We start from the raw sequence: 21528 nt of genomic DNA, 5'->3' as shown, positions 1-21528 counted from the left end.
TTAAGAATAATTAGATATGCTAAATTTAAAATTCAATTTCTGCCCTCTGTGCTAGGTTCTAGCTTGGAACAGAGATGCAATGGAATCATTACCACATTTAAAAATGAGTGATGCCATGTCACCTCACCAGATCTGAAACAACCGTAAATATTTCATGCTGGTGCCATAAAAATTCTTCATAGTACTAATGCATATACCAAAACATTTCACAAGATTCATTGTGAAGGAATGTTTAATTTTCTTTGTAAACTACTTAAACTTTTCTATCTTTTAAGAGCTGGAAATAGAACAATGTTGATTCTATACTTCCTGGAATACTTTCTGCAAAAGCAGTACTTCATTTTTTAAAAAACATGAGTCTTTTTTGTATTTAAGTGCTGTTTTCACCTGTCTCAACTGTCAGCCAGAATTTATAAAAGAGCATCACTCACTACTTACCCAGTGACCCTCTAAAACAGCCAGAACTTCTTTGCCAAGCTTAATTCTCCCTGATATTTGATTAACACTGTCATTGTTACCCAGAAAAGGCTGCAAAACAAAAACAAATGGTTTCATGTTTATTTTAATAACATATTATTTTTGTTTATATGTTTAGTCCTAAGGAAAAATGTGAATTTATGAAATGTGCAGTAAACAGCCCTGATATCTTTAATATTGCATCTTCTACTTTTTAATCTTAAAGAAGTCTAAAACCAGAGTACGTAATTTCTTCTTTTCTTCTTAGAAGATTTTCTGAGTAAAAGTATTCTCTAACAGATGTTGAAAGAAAGAAAACAGAAAATAAAGCAGAAAACAATGACACGATATCCTGAAGGACACAGTCATTTGCTACACTAATTTCATGGCTTTGCCAAGGACCATTTGTTACTAGAGATTATCTTTTGTAGAAACAACTTTGATTGCCAGGGATTTTCTTTGGCCTTTTGACAGGCTGCACATGTATCCTGTGGACTGACAAGGCAATTTGTCAGTTAACACAGCCTCCCAACTTTAATGTTTCCCCTATAATTTCAACTGAATACAACTTCTCTCTCCATGTGTACACTTCTTGAAAACGTTTTTTTTAAATCAGTTTCCACCTCAAGGATGGCAAATGCATTTTTCAGAAGCCATCTAGAAGTGGTTCAGAAACCTTTGTTTAGCTTATGCAAGTGGATATTATGTTTATTCTTCTTGTGCCCACTCACTGTGTTCACGAACCTTGAGTTTGAATTCAATTGTTGCGCTGTAGCCAGTTTTCTCACAGGTGATGTTGACTATTCCTCCAAGCTCTAAGGTCATTGTTCCATAAAGAATTCCTGCAAGGGAAAAAAAAAAAAAAAAACAAACCAAAAACAAAACAAAAACTCCCAGCTAAAACAAATGCTTTTAATTGAACAAAACAAAACCCCTAAGTTACTTGGGTACAATTCCTAGAGTAAACATGCCTGTGCCAGAGGAAAACTTATATTTTCAGATGACCTTTCCTGTGTGATTCTGTGTATCCTGAAAGGGAATTCTGGAGTATATGGGTAGACAATACTGAGTAAGTTACAGCCTAAAAATGAGCAATTCTTCAAGCTATTTTGTGCTATTACTGACCTTCCAGAAAACTTTACAAGGCACTGACCCTTTTCCCATAGTGAAACTAAGGACAAATGCTAATAATTTATAATCAAATCACACTGTGGTGTAGATACTACATCGGCTTTTATGTTTAAAAGAGGAAAATAGTGGAAAAGCTCAAAGCTGCTCTAATAAAAGACAACTCAAACAGTAAATTAGTATCACATACTGACAGATAACTATATATATGATTTTACTATTTCTTACTTGTCATGAAAAAGAATCTTTTCCTGTGTCAAAAATGAAAACATGGCTTAAACAACAGATGTATTTTTCTCCTGATAAAATATGTGGAAGCCTAGAGCCACCAATCTTCAGAACAGTCTCCTCTAGATGACAGGCTTGAATCCAACACAGCACATTATTTACAATAATGAACTATTTAGATTAACAAGCTTCTTTTCTCATAACTTTGCCATCTAGAGAATGAGAAGAACCACTACCTTTACAGTGGGCATATGGCATTGTCATTACATAATCTTCTCCCCTATTTAGAAATGTTAGCCGTCCTTCTCCGTCCAGTATGGCAGATAATGAATTCCCTGAAATTCAAAGACAGACAGTCACATTTCTCCCCCTGCAAGACAACAGCCAACACTCCCTAATAACTAAGCAATACAATTAAGAACATCAGTATATTTAACACTGCAACCTCTCCTGTCTAGTGAAGCCACTATAATGCACAGTGTCTCCAATAAATATTAAAACACTCCAAAGAGAGAAATTAAAATTCTGAAGACCGGTAGCAAAAACTTTGTAAGGAAAGGACAATACAACAACCAAAACATTGACCCTTCTAACATCCTTCTTTCATCTACAAAACAAAATTCATGTGCACCAATTTTGCATCCCTCAATACACATACAACCAAAAAAAACCCATTATTTACCATAGAATTTTGATTTGGCCAGAATGCTACCACTAAGGCAAAAACCATCCTTGCGGTTGCTAACATAGAAGGCAGATATTGGAGGATGATGTGACACCTGTTGGGAAAAAAAAAACATATTTGAGACAAACAAAAACAAGCAATATAGTAAATACAGTATAAGCTTTGAGCTAAAAACGACAATGCAAAATTCAGGCTGCACATATTAGAATGGAGTTAATATATGTGAAGTTTGACTAAAATCTTTGAAGATCAAGCAATCACCTATTGAATTTCAAAAATTAAGAAAATCAGCAGTTGACTAGTTCCAGGGGAAGAGGAACAGAAATATTGGAAACACCTTCCTCCCTCTCTCTCTTTAGGAAGGCAGACTTTAAAGAGACAACTGTAAGAAAACTATGCTCACCAGAAGAGGTTTTAGGATACTATTCATACCCTTCAATACATTTTCTGAAACTACCATAGCATTAAACTAGCACAAATGTACAATACATTTATTTTTCTTAAAATTATTTTTTCCATTTACCTGTTCTGCAATATAAAAGGTCTTGCTGTTTGTCCTTGGATGAATCCACATGCAGCGGAAAAACTCTCCAAGTATAGGATTGTACGGCTTTTTTAGTCCCTAAACAGAAATTGAATAGAGACTCACCATACTGTGCAGGTACACAAGTCACAAAACATTTTATCATCTATCACTGAAGATAAGACACATAGGAAAAAGAATTATCATAATATATATGCTGAAGTACATGGTACTTGATTTCATCATTTGAATATTATGCTCAATTAGTCTCCTGTTCACTCTAAGGAAATTATCATATATTCAGTATATCCACTAAAGTATTCTACACATAAGGACACAAAGAATGTAAGATTTGTTTTGAGTTTTTTTGGGTTTTTTTTTTCAGAATCATTACAGAGCTTTTGTTTGAAGTTAGGTAGTAAGTACTTTCTGTCAATACTATTTCCCAGCAATATGACTATGAAGAGTATTTAGTGCAAAGCTAAATGAAGTGGTAGAAACATTAGTCCTCCAATTTCAGACTGTTATCACTGAATAATGGTAAATATAGAATTGGCTCAACTTTATTAAAAACATTTAGTTCAATTTCTATTGCAAGGGACAAATGCAATTGAATTTAGTCTATTTTCAGCATGGCTAGGGATCAAAAATTTCCATGATGTGTTTGTGTAAGCAATGAAAACATTGCTTTTTTAAAAAATGCATTAAAATATAAATTCAAAAAGAAAAACTTACTCCAGCATATCCCTAAGTCCTCAAACTAGACACAGTGACTGAAGATTAATATGTGAAAGTATACCTTTGGCTTTTTGTAGAATCCTGACAAATACCACTTCACTACTTGTTTCATGCGGTTGTAAGCATTCTCTTCAAGAGCAGCTCTGTGAAACAGAACACACAGATCAACTATCAGTATTGCATTGTTTATAACATGCTATCAATTGTTGTGACATATCTTGAATCTAGGAGCTGACTAAAACAGGTTTGTGATTTGCACTACTGTAAAACTTTCAGCCTGATCTCACCAAATTTAAAGTTTTCAAATAATTGTTTGAAAATTGAAGTCAAACTAAAATGGCAGAAATGGTATTTACATGTTTGAGTCTGTTCTTTGTAACATTAAATTCTGTCCTACCCCCACTCAAGTTCTTCTGTTCATAGGTTACTACTTTAGTATCTTTTTACTTCCAGCCTACTTACATGCAGAGTTCTGAGCTGAATAATATTTCAATTTACAGTCTGTAATTTATTAGCTGCATTTGAGCTGGCAACTCTAAATCTGGACAGAACTTAACACTGTATTAAAAAATTAACTAGTATTGGTTTCTCATTTTAAATATGCTTCTTGGAGAAAAAAAAATTAAACTCATTTTCACAAGTCTTTCAACCAGTCTTCAGAAATGAAACCAGAAATGCCTGCAACATGACTGCTATTAAATTATAAGAGCGGCCAGACTTCTAGATGTACCATGTGAGCTCTCAAGGCAGTCAGCTTTTGGAAAATGGCAATATCTGACACTTTTACCCTATTTTAATTTCAAAAATGGTAAGAATGAAAACCAGAGACTTACTCAGACAGAAAGTCTGCATGGTAGTAGTAATCAGACAGCTTGTCCAGGAAAGAGCGAGGCTCCAAAATAAATGTAGGCAGTACAACCTTGGACAAGTCCATTCCTGGCCGGACTTGCTTCAGTAGTGTCCAGATCAAACTTTTGTTTTCTTCTGACACTTCTTCTGTCTGAGCAGCCTCACCTGCCTAGGATGAACCAAAAAACTGCTTACAGAAAGGAGAAAGCAAACAATCCTCCAGAAGACAGGTCAACACATTCTAAGGTTGCAGTAAGAATGGGAAATAGATACTTAAAATAAATCACTCTGAGATGCTGAAGCAACTATGGAAGTTAGATCCAGTTTCTATAAATACACTTAGGATACATCTTTAATGAAGTATGATAGATTTACTATTCAGCATTAAAAACTGCATTTGTTTTCATCATCTCTAGGCTAGAAAATTTTGAGGTAGGATGTTGTTCAGAAATCCTTCCTTAGTCCTTTCCTAGGCATCACCTGCATTACTCTCCTCAAATGCAGGGACTTAAACACCAAAGGGCTGTTCATTCTACCAGCTTTTCCCAACCATAAAAGCTGACATATCTATGCTTTTCATTGCCTTGAATCAGTCAGTAGCATCAGTGGTTTTCCTTAAAGAAAATACCACTTAGAGGTAGCTGAGCAAAACCAGCAGCCACACTCCATGCTCCTTTCTGTCCAAGAAGAAGGGAGATATTATCCCAGATAGTTTCTGAAATCAAGAGCAATGGTTGTAGGAAAAGCAAGGAAAGGCATCCCTTTTTCCAGAACAGTTCTAAAATGCATATTCAAAAATGTGTGACTTGGAACTCCTCAGCTTTTCCTAAAACACTGCTTTGTCTAAACATTTTACTAGAAAGCCTTAAAGCATAAGATATTCTAGTTCCATGAGTATTAAAAAAATATCTCATAGTCATTTCTCTTAAGGAGAAAGAGATTTCTGAAAAGACTTATTTCAATTTCCAAGATTTTTGGTTTACAAATCCCTGTCATATTTGCCTGTATGGGCAAATACCTAAAACAACCTGCAGAAGCGGAATAGCAGCTCTGAGGAATCATTAGAATGCAAGTTGACATCATAAGCACAGCAAGCCTTCCACTAAATTCTGCAGACTACAGCTGCTTAACTTCTCTCTTGCAGGAGAAAAAAAAGAAGTGTCAGATTGCATTCAAACCTTCAACTCGAAGATTTTACTTGGAGAAAAAAAACAGGACTAAGTTAATAAAACCCAAACACAGAAGCAACAACAAAAGAACAAGTAGTCATGACGAACCTCTGCTGCAGGAGGCCCTTTCTGTACCTTCTGTCTGAGCAATATGCCAGGTAATTTCATTATCTCTGTTAAAATCTCCTACATTAGCATCAGAATGGCAAAGCAGAGAAGAATATGGGTGAACAGAACCTTTTCTATACATTATTGCTGAAAAAATGAAAGCCAATCCTGTAAGTCAGCTTTCAAGTGTAGCCTGACCCTTAAAATATCAGCTTACTCTTTGGAGAAGCTGCTTGCTCAGTACATCAACAGCCCTTTTACCTCCCCAAGTTCTTCATGACTCTGTTCTAAGTAAGTTGTTTCCTTGATATCAATTGGTTCTGGATCGACATAAGAATCATCCTGTCGCTCCGATGTGTCACTGTCGCTTTCTTCACTTTTCCCCAGCCCATCGTTATCAGATTCCTCGTGGTCATGGTCATTCTCCTTATCAGACTTGTCAGAGTATGTATCTTGATCTTTGAAGTGATGCCTCTCAATTTCACTGTCATTTAACCTATTAAAAACAAAGGCTAAATGAATCTTCAACTTCACACAACTTCCTTCTTTCCAAACCAGGATCTTAATAAAATACACACCAATATTGCCAGTATCAAGCCTGAGGTGGCAGGAGTTTCAAGCTAGCCCTGCTGGAAACATATAGGATGTTTACTCTTCGCACTGAAATGACACTGACATCAACCACCTCTATAGGAAGCCTGTTCCAATGTCTGACCATACACTCAGTAAAAAAATGCTCCCTAATGCCCAGTCTAAACCTCTTCTGATGATACTTTAAACCATTCCCATGCTTCAATACCAGTGAGAAGAATTTAGCACCTCCCTTTCCAGTTCCCCTCCTCAAAAAGCTGTAAGAGAGCTCTAAGTTTGCATCTCAGCCTCCTTTTCTCAAAACTAGATGAACTGAAAGTTCTCAGTCCCTCCTCACCAGCCATGCCTTCCAGCTCTTTAACAAGATTTGTTGCTCCTCCTCAGAATATAGTCAAGAACCTTCATAACCTTTCTAAATTTTGGGGCCCAGAACTGCACACATCCCTCAAGGTGAGGCCACACAAATGTTGAATATAGCAGCACAATCACCTCTCTTGACCAGCTGGTTAATGTCTTTTTGATGCAGCCCAGGATGGTGTTTGCCCTGCTGGCTGCCAGGGCTCGCTGCTGACCCATGTCTGTCAGACAGAGCCCTGGCCCCTCTGCCCTGCCCCTCGTCTGGCCCTGCGCCCGTCTCACGCCCAGCAGTCACCTCAGGCCACTGGGAGGGCAGGGCTGCTCCCAACCCACCCACTCCTCTGCCAATTTATCCTTGTGCCTGGCATTACCCTGCCCTAGGTGCAGAATCAGGCACTGGCACTTCTTTAATTCCATGTCATTGATGATTGCCCCTCCCTGTTTGGTATTGTCAGCAAACTTGCAAAGAGTGCATTCAACTCCTCCATCCAGATCACTGGCCAAAACACAGAACAGGCCCATGACTGAGCCCTGAGGGACACTGCTGGTGTCACCAGCCAGATGTAGCCCCATTCACCACATCCCTTTGAGTCCTGCCATTCACGCAGTTCTTCAACCAGCACGTCATGACCCTGCTCATCTCACAGCTGAATCATTTATCCAAAATGATCCTGTGAGGGACAATATCAAAAGCCTTATAAAATCCAGAAAAAACTACATCCACTGCTTTACCTTCATCCAGTAGGCAACTGACCTTATCTTATGATGGATATCTTACTAGCTAAATGTGACTTTCCCTGTGCTGACTGTGCCTGGTAATTCACTGTTCTTTGTCTTTCAACAGAACACACTATCATCTTCACAATTTTTCCATGTACTGAGGTTAGTCTCACAGGTCTATAGGTTCCTGGGTCTTTCCTCAGGCCTTTCTTGTAAATCTGAATACTGTTGGTTAGTTTCCAGTCAGTGGAGACCTCCTCAGACTCCCCAGACCCTTGGAAGACAATTGAGAGGTATCCTGTCATAACATCCACTAGCTCCTCCAACTACTCTGTGATGAATCACATCAGACCACATGGACTTACAAACATTTAGCTGATACAACTGGTCTCTTACAATTTCAGTGCCCACAAATGGAAAATCACTGATCCTACACTCACAGGCCTCCAAATCAAGGAGATCAGGCAGCCCAGTCTACTATTAGTATTAATATTGAGGCAAAAAAAAAAGAAAGCAGTGAACATGCCTGCTTTTCCTTCATCCCTATTTTCAGGTGACCATCTTCAACAAATATCAGTCCAAGGTTTTCCTTGGACCTTCTCTTGCTATTAACCTACTTTAAAAAGCTCTCTCTCAGCTGAAGCTAAAATTGCTTTCACCTTTCTTCTCCCTCTTCTGCCACCCAATTAAAGCTAGACCTGCCAGTTTTGCTCCTTAGACAGTTAAGCACACTGAATACTCTAAGAATATGCTATACCAGAAGATGTACTTAATTAAAGCATTAGTCTTAATTAGACTTAACAGCTGTAGCTAATTGATGTGATTGTAATCTTGGCCAGCAGTTGATATTAACTACTATTCCAGAGTGTAGATCTCCAGCTGAATTGTACACAGCAGTTATATTGTTCCTATGAGTGAAAAGAAGGCACTAAACTGCAGCTGAGCCAAGCTTGGTCATCTGGATAGGGTCTTTAATTGTTTCAGGGGGCAAGCATTTACCTTTTTTGTGCTTTTCTCAGATCATCTATGAATTGCATAAAAAGAATTGCATTTCTCCTAGTCCAGGTCTCGCTCTGGGACAGCACACTCCTAACAGCAGTACAAAATTCCTGCCTACCAAGAAAAGATAAATGGACAGCTAAATCTTCACAAAGTATATTGAATTGGTGGAAAATTACTGAGGTGAATGCCTGAGAGGAAGCTGTAAACCCATGGGAGGCCTGTGCTCGAGCAGGCTCCTGGCAGGGACCTGCAGACCTGTTGGGAGAGGAACCAATGCTGGAGCAGTGTCCTGGTAGGACCTGTGACCCTGTGGGAGACCCATGCTGCAGCAGGCTGTGCCTGAGAAACTGCCCCTGTGGAAGAGGGACCCCAGTGGCAGCAGCTGTGGAGAACTGTTGCCCATGGGAGGAACTCACATTGGAGAAGTTCAGAGAACCATCTCCTGTGGGAGGGACCCCAGGGTGGACTCCTCTCCCTGAGCAGCAGCTGGAAACCCCCACTACCTGTCTGTGCCTCTGGGGAAGGAGGGAGGGGTAGGCCAGAGGTGGTTTTTAAGGTCTTATTTTACTTCTCATTATTCAGCTCTGATTTTGTTAGTAATCAATTCAATTAATATCTCTAATTTAAGCCTGTTTTGCCCATGATGGCATTTAGTGAGTGACTTCTTCTGGTCCTTATCTCGATTCACGAACCCTTTGTTAAATTTTCTCTCCCCATGCAGCTGCACAGGGTAGTGAGAGAGAGACTTTGGTGGGTGCCTGGCATCCAGACACAGTAAACCCACTACAGCCATTCATTCACTACACTTAATAATTTATTTCCACAGAAGCTTGTGCTCACAAAAACATGGCTGAAAGTATTTATTAAAATAATCAGGAAGTAACTGAAGGGCTCTCAGACATTAGATATCAGGTGATATAAGACAATTTTAACTTTAATGCATTTAATCATAAGGTGACTGAATTATTATTCATCCATCTGATGATTCATGCTGAAACCATTTAAATAAAGGATTTTTCATTTCTTTAACTAAAGAACAGCAACTTAAATTCACATCTACTGACTTCTGTCATGTGTACTAAGCTTCTGATTTTCCACTGAAGCTAACAAGAGACACCAACATGAAATTTTCATTTTTTTTATTTTGAACAGTTTAATCAAGTAATTAAACTTACTGATGCAATACTCCAAGTTCCTTGGGCCAAATTTCTCCTGTATCCACTTTGCTTAAAAAAGGATTTTTTTGTTTTGTGTAGGGTGTAAAACACAATGCAAATAAGGCATGTAAAGAGAACTCAGGAGCAAAAAAAAAGCAGCCTTAGCCTCCCTGTGGCAATATTATCAGTACAAGGTTCTGCCCCAAAGCAATCAGGTTCAGTAATTAATTCACTTACGGTAAGTTTTCTCCACTGTGCAAGTTGTTAGCACGGATGAGACCATAGAAAGAGACATGACTACTGTCAGCTGAGGAGTTCAAATCGTGCTCTTTACCTTCCCTGATCATTGTACGCTTCAGCAGACTTGAACACTTCAGTGCCAGCTCCAAAGCATCCATCCAACACCTGCCTAAAGATAAATTTAGTGTTAGACCAAAACTTAAGGATTTAACAGAACTATACCACTTCTGTTTGCTAACTAGAAAAATCAGCCCTCTGGGCCTGCTTGCACTGCCTTTGAAGACACACATCAGAGTTGTTCCATGTACTGGATTTTACAGTCTGGTGGGGACATAAAAACAACTCACAAGCACCCAGCTTCAGTGCAAGGGATGCTTCAGGGAAGGAAAGCAAGGTAAATAATGATTTTGTTAGAGCATATTCCAGCATTTCTTCCTTAATGTAAGTCGGGTTCCACCCAGGCTATGACTGTGGAATGCCTCCAGAGATGCCTGCAGCCCTGCTCTAGTTATAAAGACTAAGTAAGCACATCATTTGGCAAAATTTGCCCAAGTAATACAATAATAGTGTGGAAAAAGAGCTATAATGATAGGTTATTTTCTGCAAAAAGTAACTGAACAAATTTGTGGTTTTTTCCCCCTTCTTACTTCTTCTTTTCCATGTATCTAATCCATTTCTCAATACAGAAGGCAGAGAGAGTCCTATCTTTAAAGTCTGCAAGGGTATGCCTAACTAAGCAGTAGATGAAAAGCACCTGCCAGAAACAGCTACATAACAGTCTTAAATTTTTTTCCCATCCTAACTTTAGAAGGTAGTTGCACTGATCACCACCTTCCCAGTGAAGGGTGTTTACAAAACTACTTTTTGAAGAAATTTTTACTACTAGAACTGTGCAACTGCTGCACTTAACACAGAAATGCTTTAATAAGAGTACAACCATATTAGCACTTTACAAAGGCATTTGATATTTAGAGCTTGATATTTAGACATACATTAATATAGCTTAAACACAGATAACCCTTTCCTCCTCCTCTACCCTGTCTACAAAAGGCAACTGCAAGGAGTTCAATAACTTCTCCTTCAGATCAACATTCTCCTTAAATAACTATGAAAAAGTATTAGTACCATCATAACTGCATGCTCTAAATTAAAGGAGAGCCTTAACAACAATTAAACAGCAATCAAAGTGCTCTAACAGACATGATAAGACAATTGAAACCATCTTTCTCACTGCTGAAAATCAATGAAGTGTCTATTTACCATCTGATTCTGAAGCAGCTCGGATGATCAAGTAACTGCTGGGCAATGGCAGAGTTATAGCACCAACTGCTTCACCCTTAGGACCCTTGAAATACACAAACCAAGAAACAGCATCAGATATTTTATTCAGTTTTACAGTTTATCTTTCAATGTAGTAAGAAGCTAACACACTGCAGGGCTATTTACTGTCACTCAGCAACATCTAATGAAGACATGAATGAAAGATGGACAGCCCTCTTTCACTGGATTTCTTCTTCAAAGACTTCATTCTAAGTATGGGACCCAATTCAAGCCCAGTTTTCAAAAGAGCGGTCTTTGTGATTAAAAAAAATTTAGTTTGGTTGGGGTTTTTTTGGATTTAGTTTGGGTGCAGATTTTTTTTTTTTTGGGGGGGGGGGGTTGGGGGCAGGGGGATTGGTTTTTTGGTGTATAAATCAGACTTGGCCAAAGTTTTATTTTATTACTATTTTATTACTATTTTATTCTATTTACTATGAAGTTTTTCACACTCGTATTTAAAAAAAAAATTCAAAAGACTTTTCCATTTCCGTCAACCTTCATTTTGGAATAAAATGTTAACCATTTTGAAATCCCTTCCAAAAAAATTTATCTGTGATAACTTTAAGACAACTGATAGGCAAAGAGGGCTGTATTAAACATACTTGAAGCTATTGCTGAAAGCTGGGTTAAGCCTGCCTAACTGATGACAACATATTTGGATCGTACTGATTTCCCCCAGAGAAGCCTAATGGAAAGCCAATATAAGGCTTAGAAGAGGGAACTGGAAAGCCAGCAGAAGTTTTGAGCAAAAGCAGATAAAGGCAGGTAATTTTAGAAGCAAGCAAATGAAACAGCCAGAACATTTCTGAGGGTGAGAAGCAGGTTAAGGAGTAGTCTTGGTGGCACTTAAATACCAATACAGACAAGCAAGTGCTGGTGTAAATGATGGTCAGAACCTCCTGAGGAGTCAGTACAGAGTAACAGCAACTGGGTGCTAGAAACAAGATCCCAAACCTCAGTCTCCCTCTGAGAGAGAGGAAAGGTGTGCCTACAAAAAGCCTTTGGTGAGGCAGCAACACTGGGATTAGGAGTTAGTGGGTACCAAGAACCAAGAGGGACAACCCCAATGCAACTCCTCATCCCAAGGGTGGGAAGGCAGGGAAGAAGCCCAGTGTACCCTAAGGAGGGACAGCACCATGGCACCTCCCCAGGCTGGGGTGGGAGAGGTGCTGGGGTGCTTCCAGCACCGTGCAAAGGCCTCAGCTACCAGAAGGCCTTGGAACTCTTGGGTCACAGGATACTGGGGCAGACTAAGGGCAGACTTCTGCCCTTTGGGTTTATACAGCGGGCACTTCAGGGTAGGCTACTCACTCTGTACCAAACAACTACAATTTAGAGATGAAGTGTGGTTTTGGTGTCTGGTTTTGCCTCTTTTTTTAATGCAAGAAAGTTACACTCCCTAATGTTTTAACAATATATTCATTAAAACCAAGTGAGTAGTTTTTAGTAAAGAAGTATTAAAGTAAGTTGACTTATTTTGTATAACTGCTCATGGATCTTGATGTCCTCTAACTGGTTATGGTTCCAACAGTACAGGATACTTTCCTTTGGTATCACCCATTATGATTTCAAAACCAATTTCCAGTAGTTAGTAATCTGTACAAGAGGAACATTAATTTCTGTTTGCTGGGTGACTTTATTTGGATTGTCTCTGTTTCTGGTGGAATTATGCTACTGCTCCAAGCCAATGGTCAAGTTAAAAATTCCACTAGATTAAAAAAAGCTGAAGTTTACTTCTTACAGAATATTCAAATGCCATGAACATTGTTTCAAAGACAACAACGAAAACTGATATGCAGTCACCCCTTACTAAATTTACACAGAGAAAAATATTTGCATTAACTTTTTAAATTAATAATTTCAGAAAACTGAAATGGCATCAGGACCAGGCAGACAAGGAAGACAATCAAGGTACAGTGCATCAGCTACCTCGGAGTGTAGGAAGAACATCAAAGACCACAGCAACAGGCTTTAGGGAGCATGTGAAGTGACTGGCCACAAACTACTGCAGAAGAGAATTTGCAGTCTGCCAGATGGACACACCATGGGCAGTGTGTTCAAGTGAGAAAATCTCCTGCAGTACTTATAGCTCTATATATGTTTTTTGCAATGCTGTCTTTCTGCACTAACTGCAAACAAGGCTCACTTTGCCTTGGACTTGAGGCTCTTTGTGGTAAATCTACTCTGGATCAGTCAATTGCTATTACACTTATGCAAGTTTGCCTCATGGTAATAAATCTCTAACTAGGACATTTTGATTGACTAGGTAAACAAGGCAGAAAAGGGTTTCAAACTTAAAGACCTTTCATCTAATGGAATCCAGGAATTCTCAACTGCAAATAGCCATACCAAAATGAACAAACGCCACTCCAGCTCTCAGCACATTTAGAATGGACAATATCAACTTTTCAGGTTCAAAATTTGACCTACCTTAAAAAAGTAAAAATCTGGTAGGGCATGTCCTCTAAATTCTAAATATCTAGTTAAAAAAACAAACAAATCCATTTCTCATTGCCAAGCAATAAAGAAATATAAGACTGATTTGTGATCTTCTGCAGAGAGGCCACCACTTTGCAATGTATGTATATATATCATAAAAAAGCACATTAACACCAAATGCTATAGCTTTGGAAAAGGATATGGAGTTTGTGTTCTGCAAATGTGAGATCACCATTAATCACTGAAAAGCTTACCTAAGCAACAATTAAATAAAATTATTCAAAAGAAACTACAAGTGATTTGATCTAAGTTTGGTAAATTTAGATAATGCTGATAAATGATCACAATCCAGAATAACCACAAGCATCAGGAACTATACTGACTTCCTTAAGAAAAGGATGACAAATTTAACACAGCATGTTCTACAGATGTGACAATACATCTATATCAATTTAAGATTTAGAAGATAGCTACTAATTGTGAGATTGTAAGATTGTAAGATATTTTAGAGGGTATAATTAATCAATTATAACAAGGGTCCTAATATTGTACAGTACTTTCATCTAAAGCAAGACATTATTTTAGAAGGAAAATATGTTTACTTGTGCTGTGCTTCCACATCCCCTCTCCCATGTAAACACAAAACAAGGACTAAAATAGTTTATCAGATTATAAACAAGGAGTAAGAGCAAGCATTAAAGATCCTTACAAGATACTGAAACAAACCTTTGCTCTGCAGACCACGCCTGTGCTTTTCAACACAGGTAAGAGCTGCTCACAATATTATGCCATGTATGACAAGGCAAACAGACATCAGAACTGAATGAAAACATTTATCATCCTAACATCATAACAAAAAGGAACAGACTTGGCTAACAAGTTGCAATATGAGCTATTATTGCACAAGCAGGTAATCTGCTTTTTGACTCTTACAAGCAAATTGAACTAAGGTGACATTTTACTACATGAATATAGAGTTGGACACAAGAAATGTTTATAACAAAACTCTTTCATTTTGGCAAATCTCACCTTAATTTCTGAGATTTGAATGATGTAAAATATAATGTTAAACATGCATTCCTTTAATTTACGTGATTGCCAGTGATGCCATTAACCTTTTTAATGGCAACCCTTTGCACACCACACTTTTGAAGCTCTTAAAGTACACAGAGCAGCATAAATCAAATACTTTTTCTGATGAATGGGACTAGATGTTGAGGGCTTATATTCAGAATCAACACAAACCACTGAAGTTGAAACAAAAAACACAGTTCCACTTTTCAGTGAGGTTGTCTTTACTCATTAGCTAAATAATGCTAGTCATCCCTTAAGAACCGTGCATGCCACCACTAACCTTTGTAGCCCATATGGTCTGCTCCAAAGGATGAAAAAGTTTGAAACAAAAGCCATCTTTTTTAGAAGGCCTCTCGATGAGTTCACAAACATTCAGCAGCACTGTTCCTACCCACTGGTCATTTTTGGGAGTTTTGTAAAGAAGCAACACTCCTGGTTTCAGTACACACCACAGTTTGGTCCAGCTTTTCAAGGTACCACGAATCTAGAAGATAAATAGTTACACTTACAGCTCAGTGAAGCCAATACCAAAACCATCCCCCTTAACAAAATTAAAATTGAAATTTATTAGCTTTAGTTTCAAAGCAAAGTTAATTAGGTCTTTCAAAAGTTTACCCAGGTTTATTAAAGAATGTAACGGTATGCTTGTTTTTCTATCTTGATGAATACCCAGTTCTACAAATGGGCGTGCACACATCCTGATATGGGAAGTATGACAATTCAACTGCACTACTGTTGGTAATATGAACTGCTGTCCTCAAGATAGCAGTACCAGCTAGGTCTTAAGAGAGGAAAGGAAAATTACCAGAAATACAGTGAAACCAGATATTCAAATATCTGACTGAATTATTTTTGCAATTGTTATATATGTAACAGAGCCACTTCAAAGTGTAAAACTAGAAGGATGAAATGAGAATTGCAAGGCCAACTCATCCCAAACTGATGGCTATGCACACAAGAATAATGTGACTGGGGTGACTGCATTAAGTGGGAGCCAGTTCCTCTATTAGTCCCCTAGGATTTGAGCACAGAGACCTTGGGATGCAATTAGTGGCTGCTGTGCCTGTAGAAAAACATTAACAGCAAGTAAAAGATTGAGCCTTTTCTATTCTGGCCAGAAAGCAGCAAGCAACTAACTGCTCCATCTTCAACTCAGGTTTCACACTTGGATTCTGACCTTCAACCAGTCAGCCATAACAATAACTGAGGGGTCTGTGAGTGTGCTAAGTAATTCTTTCGTGGCTCTCTTCTTTTCTTCTCTGTAGTTTTTCTTTTGAACCTGTAAAAAATAATAAAAATGTTTTCAATGTCATGGCCATAAGCCAGTTATCAGCACAAAAATGTATCAGCCAATACATGCTGAGGAAAACCTGTAAAATTCAATTTGCAATACTGTCATGGTTTGACACTGGCACAATGCCAGTGCCCCCATGAAAATACCTTCTCCCTGGTTTCTGCTGTGAGATGTGACCAGGAATAAGCAAAGCAGGCTCCTACTTAGGGAAAAAGGAACCAGAACTTTATTAACTACTCTACAACTACAGATAAAATAAAACACACACATAGGGAAAATGAAAACTTCACAAATGCATTTCCTCCTCCCCCCACCAAATTTCCAACACAATACATTTGTTTCTCAAATCACCAACTCTCGGTCCAGCACCACCCTTCAAACAATCAATCCTCAGTTCATCAAGAGGAGAGGAGTCCTTCTTGTGCCATGGGCTTCCCCTGGAAACACAGTCGAAGCCTCGTGTGTTTCCGTGTCACTCGTGGCACCGCCCGGAGAACATCTGCCGTGGTGACTTCTTCCTTTCCATGTCCAGTGCTCTCACCACTGAACATGGACCAGAGCTGCTTCTAGGGTTGTCTTTTAAGGATGCTCTGTCCCGATCCAAAAAAAAGGCACAGTCTCTCCCTTGGGACACCTGTCCCCACAATCTCTCCTTTGGGACACCTGTCCCCCCCATATTTTTCACCCCCTGGGGCCGAGGGGCATCAACACTGAACCCTCTTGGTTCTGAGGCCATTGCCTCCCCCTAGAATGCAGTCTCTGTGTCACAAGGAACTTGGGTCTGTCCATCTCTCTTCTGGGACACTTGTCCCCACAATCCCTCCTTTGGGACACCTGTCCCCCCCATATTTTCACCCCCTGGGGCCGAGGGGCATCAACACTGAACCCTCTTGGTTCCGAGGCCGGCATCTCTCTTTTGGGACACCTGTCCCCACAATCTCTCCTTTGGGACACCTGTCCCCCCCATATTTTTCACCCCCTGGGGCCGAGGGGCATCAACACTGAACCCTCTTGGTTCTGAGGCCGTCATCTCTCTCTTTGGGACAGCTGTCCCCCCCATATTTTTCACCCCCTGGGGCCGAGGGGCATCAACACTGAACCCTATTGGTTCTGAGGCCGTCATCTCTCTTCTGGGACACCTGTCCCCACAATCTCTCCTTTGGGACAGCTGTCCCCCCCATATTTTTCCACCCCCTGGGGCCGAGGGGCATCCACCCTGAACCCTCTTGGTTCTGTCCATGACTATACAAAAAGAGTCCAGCAAAAGCCACTCCATCATCTCTTCCCACTAGGATTCTCTCGCTTGCCCAGACCTCTCTCACACTGGCCCATTTCCTTTTTCATCTTCCACTCTATCTTCTAGGAAAGGTCAATGTTCTGTGAAGTTCTCATTTTCCAAAAAGGGGTTAAAAGCTCCTACAAGCGGCCGGCTGAACCCCCCCCTCTTCTCCGTCCCAGCCGTGCTGCCGGCACAGGCCCATGTTTATCAAGCTTCAAGGTTACAGTCTCAGGCAGCAGCTCTCTCTTTCTCTCTCTCTCTGTCTCTCGGGGGGGGGGCTGCCCGATAGCTCCCGGTGTCTCTCTCTCTCTCTTTCTCTCTTCCACCCTTCCACTCCGGGGCTCAGGCCTACCTCTCTTGGCCACATGGCTTTCCCCTCCCCCTGCCCAGCCAGCAGCTGGGCCGGGGGAGAGACCCGAACTCTTTCCCGCCGGAAACCCAAGAGGACCCTCCCAGGGGAGAGCCCTGCTTTTAACCCCGTGTTCTCAGAGGCGTGTCCATGTCCCAGTGGCCAAGTTAAATGCCAATATTAAAGCCTGAATATCCATTGGCCAAAAACACAGCATCCCAAAAAACACATTTCCTGTCAAACCACCACATTCCACCCTTCGCCTCTGAGAACACACTTTCCAAAATTATTAACAAAATTACAAAACACTTCAACACTTCTACAAAACAAGAAAACCTTCATCCCCCGATTTTTACTATGCAGCTACCTCAACTCAATACATGCTTTGTTCTTATTCTTCTTTGGTCCCATCTCACAGCTTTACTCACAACTTTATCTTATCATTCCCCCAAGGTTCGATTCCCGGTCAGGGAACCAAAAATGTCATGGTTTGACACTGGCACAATGCCAGTGCCCCCATGAAAATACCTTCTCCCTGGTTTCTGCTGTGAGATGTGACCAGGAATAAGCAAAGCAGGCTCCTACTTAGGGAAAAAGGAACCAGAACTTTATTAACTACTCTACAACTACAGATAAAATAAAACACACACATAGGGAAAATGAAAACTTCACAAATGCATTTCCTCCTCCCCCCACCAAATTTCCAACACAATACATTTGTTTCTCAAATCACCAACTCTCGGTCCAGCACCACCCTTCAAACAATCAATCCTCAGTTCATCAAGAGGAGAGGAGTCCTTCTTGTGCCATGGGCTTCCCCTGGAAACACAGTCGAAGCCTCGTGTGTTTCCGTGTCACTCGTGGCACCGCCCGGAGAACATCTGCCGTGGTGACTTCTTCCTTTCCATGTCCAGTGCTCTCACCACTGAACATGGACCAGAGCTGCTTCTAGGGTTGTCTTTTAAGGATGCTCTGTCCCGATCCAAAAAAAAGGCACAGTCTCTCCCTTGGGACACCTGTCCCCACAATCTCTCCTTTGGGACACCTGTCCCCCCCATATTTTTCACCCCCTGGGGCCGAGGGGCATCAACACTGAACCCTCTTGGTTCTGAGGCCATTGCCTCCCCCTAGAATGCAGTCTCTGTGTCACAAGGAACTTGGGTCTGTCCATCTCTCTTCTGGGACACTTGTCCCCACAATCCCTCCTTTGGGACACCTGTCCCCCCCATATTTTCACCCCCTGGGGCCGAGGGGCATCAACACTGAACCCTCTTGGTTCCGAGGCCGGCATCTCTCTTTTGGGACACCTGTCCCCACAATCTCTCCTTTGGGACACCTGTCCCCCCCATATTTTTCACCCCCTGGGGCCGAGGGGCATCAACACTGAACCCTCTTGGTTCTGAGGCCGTCATCTCTCTCTTTGGGACAGCTGTCCCCCCCATATTTTTCACCCCCTGGGGCCGAGGGGCATCAACACTGAACCCTATTGGTTCTGAGGCCGTCATCTCTCTTCTGGGACACCTGTCCCCACAATCTCTCCTTTGGGACAGCTGTCCCCCCCATATTTTTCCACCCCCTGGGGCCGAGGGGCATCCACCCTGAACCCTCTTGGTTCTGTCCATGACTATACAAAAAGAGTCCAGCAAAAGCCACTCCATCATCTCTTCCCACTAGGATTCTCTCGCTTGCCCAGACCTCTCTCACACTGGCCCATTTCCTTTTTCATCTTCCACTCTATCTTCTAGGAAAGGTCAATGTTCTGTGAAGTTCTCATTTTCCAAAAAGGGGTTAAAAGCTCCTACAAGCGGCCGGCTGAACCCCCCCCTCTTCTCCGTCCCAGCCGTGCTGCCGGCACAGGCCCATGTTTATCAAGCTTCAAGGTTACAGTCTCAGGCAGCAGCTCTCTCTTTCTCTCTCTCTCTGTCTCTCGGGGGGGGGGCTGCCCGATAGCTCCCGGTGTCTCTCTCTCTCTCTTTCTCTCTTCCACCCTTCCACTCCGGGGCTCAGGCCTACCTCTCTTGGCCACATGGCTTTCCCCTCCCCCTGCCCAGCCAGCAGCTGGGCCGGGGGAGAGACCCGAACTCTTTCCCGCCGGAAACCCAAGAGGACCCTCCCAGGGGAGAGCCCTGCTTTTAACCCCGTGTTCTCAGAGGCGTGTCCATGTCCCAGTGGCCAAGTTAAATGCCAATATTAAAGCCTGAATATCCATTGGCCAAAAACACAGCATCCCAAAAAACACATTTCCTGTCAAACCACCACAAATACAGATATAGAAAAACAGCTTTAAAACAGAGTATTGACTTCAAAGTCAACAATGACTTCAAGAGCAGCTATGATGCAGAGAATTTCAGTTTCTTCTGCAATTTTCTTTAGAAACTGAGAACTTTGAAGCTCCTCTTAGAATCAAAGGGGAAGAAAGCCCAACCAAACCAAATTCCAATATACAGGTACATTATCTGATCTGTGGTCTTTATCCACCAGTTATGTTCCCCCCTAGGAGAAATTTGCAGGAATGTACCACCCTCATTTAAAGCAGAGTAATTTTATGTTTCTCTTGAAATGGTATCTACCAAACAGTGGAGTTTGATCTTGCTACAGTATAGAGGGAAGAAGATAGTAGAAATGCATTTAAATTGCTATTTTGATAATTCCATTTGTCATTTCATTGCATGTAGATGTCCTGAGGTCCCTGCCAATCTGAAATAATCTATCATCTGAGTAATTCTACAATATTGTGCCATTTTAAAGACAGCATTATAGAAGCTATTATTCAAGTAAAAAATAAAGTAAAATTTGAAGAAACTCAACAGCACCGCTTCTTTCAATACTTAAATATTCCCTGTCTCATCATTATTTAGCATTTTTGTCTTCTCATTAGAGAATAAGGAAAAACTATAGGAATGCATTTATAGTCCTTGAAGAGGAAATTAATTTCTAGAGAGATTCACCTTGAGAGATTCTTTTTTTGTAAGTTTGCTTGAAGATTGAGAGATGTCCTTCTCAGAGCCATTGAAAAGCTTGGATTCAGACTGAAATTCACAACACACATAATAAATAAATGACAATGGCAGATACAAGAATATATTACTTATGCTGGCATTTTAGCAAGTGGTTGAAGTGCAATTATGTTTGCAAGGTTCCCATTCCCTCTCACTTCTCTACTGCTTTCCCCCTTAAAAAAATCCAAACAAACCAATAAACCACTACTGGTAACATGAACTGTTCACCACAATGGACACACAATGGAGTGTCTTTTTGCAAGGGTTTTATGGGAAAGAAGTCTGAGGTTCCTTTGGAAGCAGCTGACCCATACAGAACAAGTATTTAGCTCATATAGACTGTTACTAGACAGAGCATGCTTGAATAGTTACGCAATATTTTAGCAGAGAGAGAACATTTTAGGAGAATCCAGGTGTTTTAACACAGGAGTCATTCCCAGGATTTATGAATCAGAATATAGAATCAGCTGTCTTCATCCACAACTTGACAGCTTCTCTAAACAGACTGCTATAGAGGCACTTACCCTGTGACTCATGAGGGAAAACACAGCCTCTTCAGTCTAGGATTCAGTGCTCTGTAAATCATCAGAGTACAACTGCCCACTAATGGCACTTGTTCTGCTCCTTGAACCCTAATTCCACGCTCTGATTACTTTGCAAGTCATCTTCCAGGAGCTCACGGTGGCATCAGGCAGGAAGGAGACCCAGGTTTGTTCGTGACCCCCGAGTCTCGTTCGTGCAGGACAAGGAGCTGCCTCAGCAGCACATGATTGCTCCCCCCGCCTCTCCCCCTTGTCTTGTAAGGTTCAAAGTTTGCACCTGG

The 21528-nt window shown here is 40.8% G+C and overlaps 1 protein-coding gene across 8 annotated transcripts in view; it reads right to left on the bottom strand.

The window, feature by feature from the left end:
* The window catches only part of OSBPL8 (oxysterol binding protein like 8), an 89350-nt gene that overhangs the window by 8681 nt on the left and 59141 nt on the right, over positions 1 to 21528 (bottom strand). For all 8 annotated transcript variants that reach the window (XM_071423381.1, XM_071423382.1, XM_071423386.1 and 5 more), the window contains 13 exons: positions 20655 to 20735; positions 15962 to 16063; positions 15065 to 15268; positions 11212 to 11296; positions 9949 to 10120; positions 6146 to 6380; positions 4592 to 4776; positions 3820 to 3901; positions 3021 to 3119; positions 2495 to 2591; positions 2049 to 2147; positions 1201 to 1298; positions 439 to 528 (listed from right to left, as the gene is read on the bottom strand). In XM_071423381.1, the coding sequence (XP_071279482.1) occupies positions 439 to 528; positions 1201 to 1298; positions 2049 to 2147; positions 2495 to 2591; positions 3021 to 3119; positions 3820 to 3901; positions 4592 to 4776; positions 6146 to 6380; positions 9949 to 10120; positions 11212 to 11296; positions 15065 to 15268; positions 15962 to 16063; positions 20655 to 20735 (1629 nt within the window). The remainder of the gene's footprint in view (positions 1 to 438; positions 529 to 1200; positions 1299 to 2048; positions 2148 to 2494; positions 2592 to 3020; positions 3120 to 3819; positions 3902 to 4591; positions 4777 to 6145; positions 6381 to 9948; positions 10121 to 11211; positions 11297 to 15064; positions 15269 to 15961; positions 16064 to 20654; positions 20736 to 21528) is intronic.

This window comes from Agelaius tricolor, unplaced genomic scaffold, assembly GCF_023055355.1.
Source record: "Agelaius tricolor isolate 1412-34295 unplaced genomic scaffold, bAgeTri1.0.p SCAF_3, whole genome shotgun sequence".
Taxonomy (NCBI): domain Eukaryota; kingdom Metazoa; phylum Chordata; class Aves; order Passeriformes; family Icteridae; genus Agelaius; species Agelaius tricolor.
This window is presented reverse-complemented; position numbering and strand designations above follow the sequence as displayed.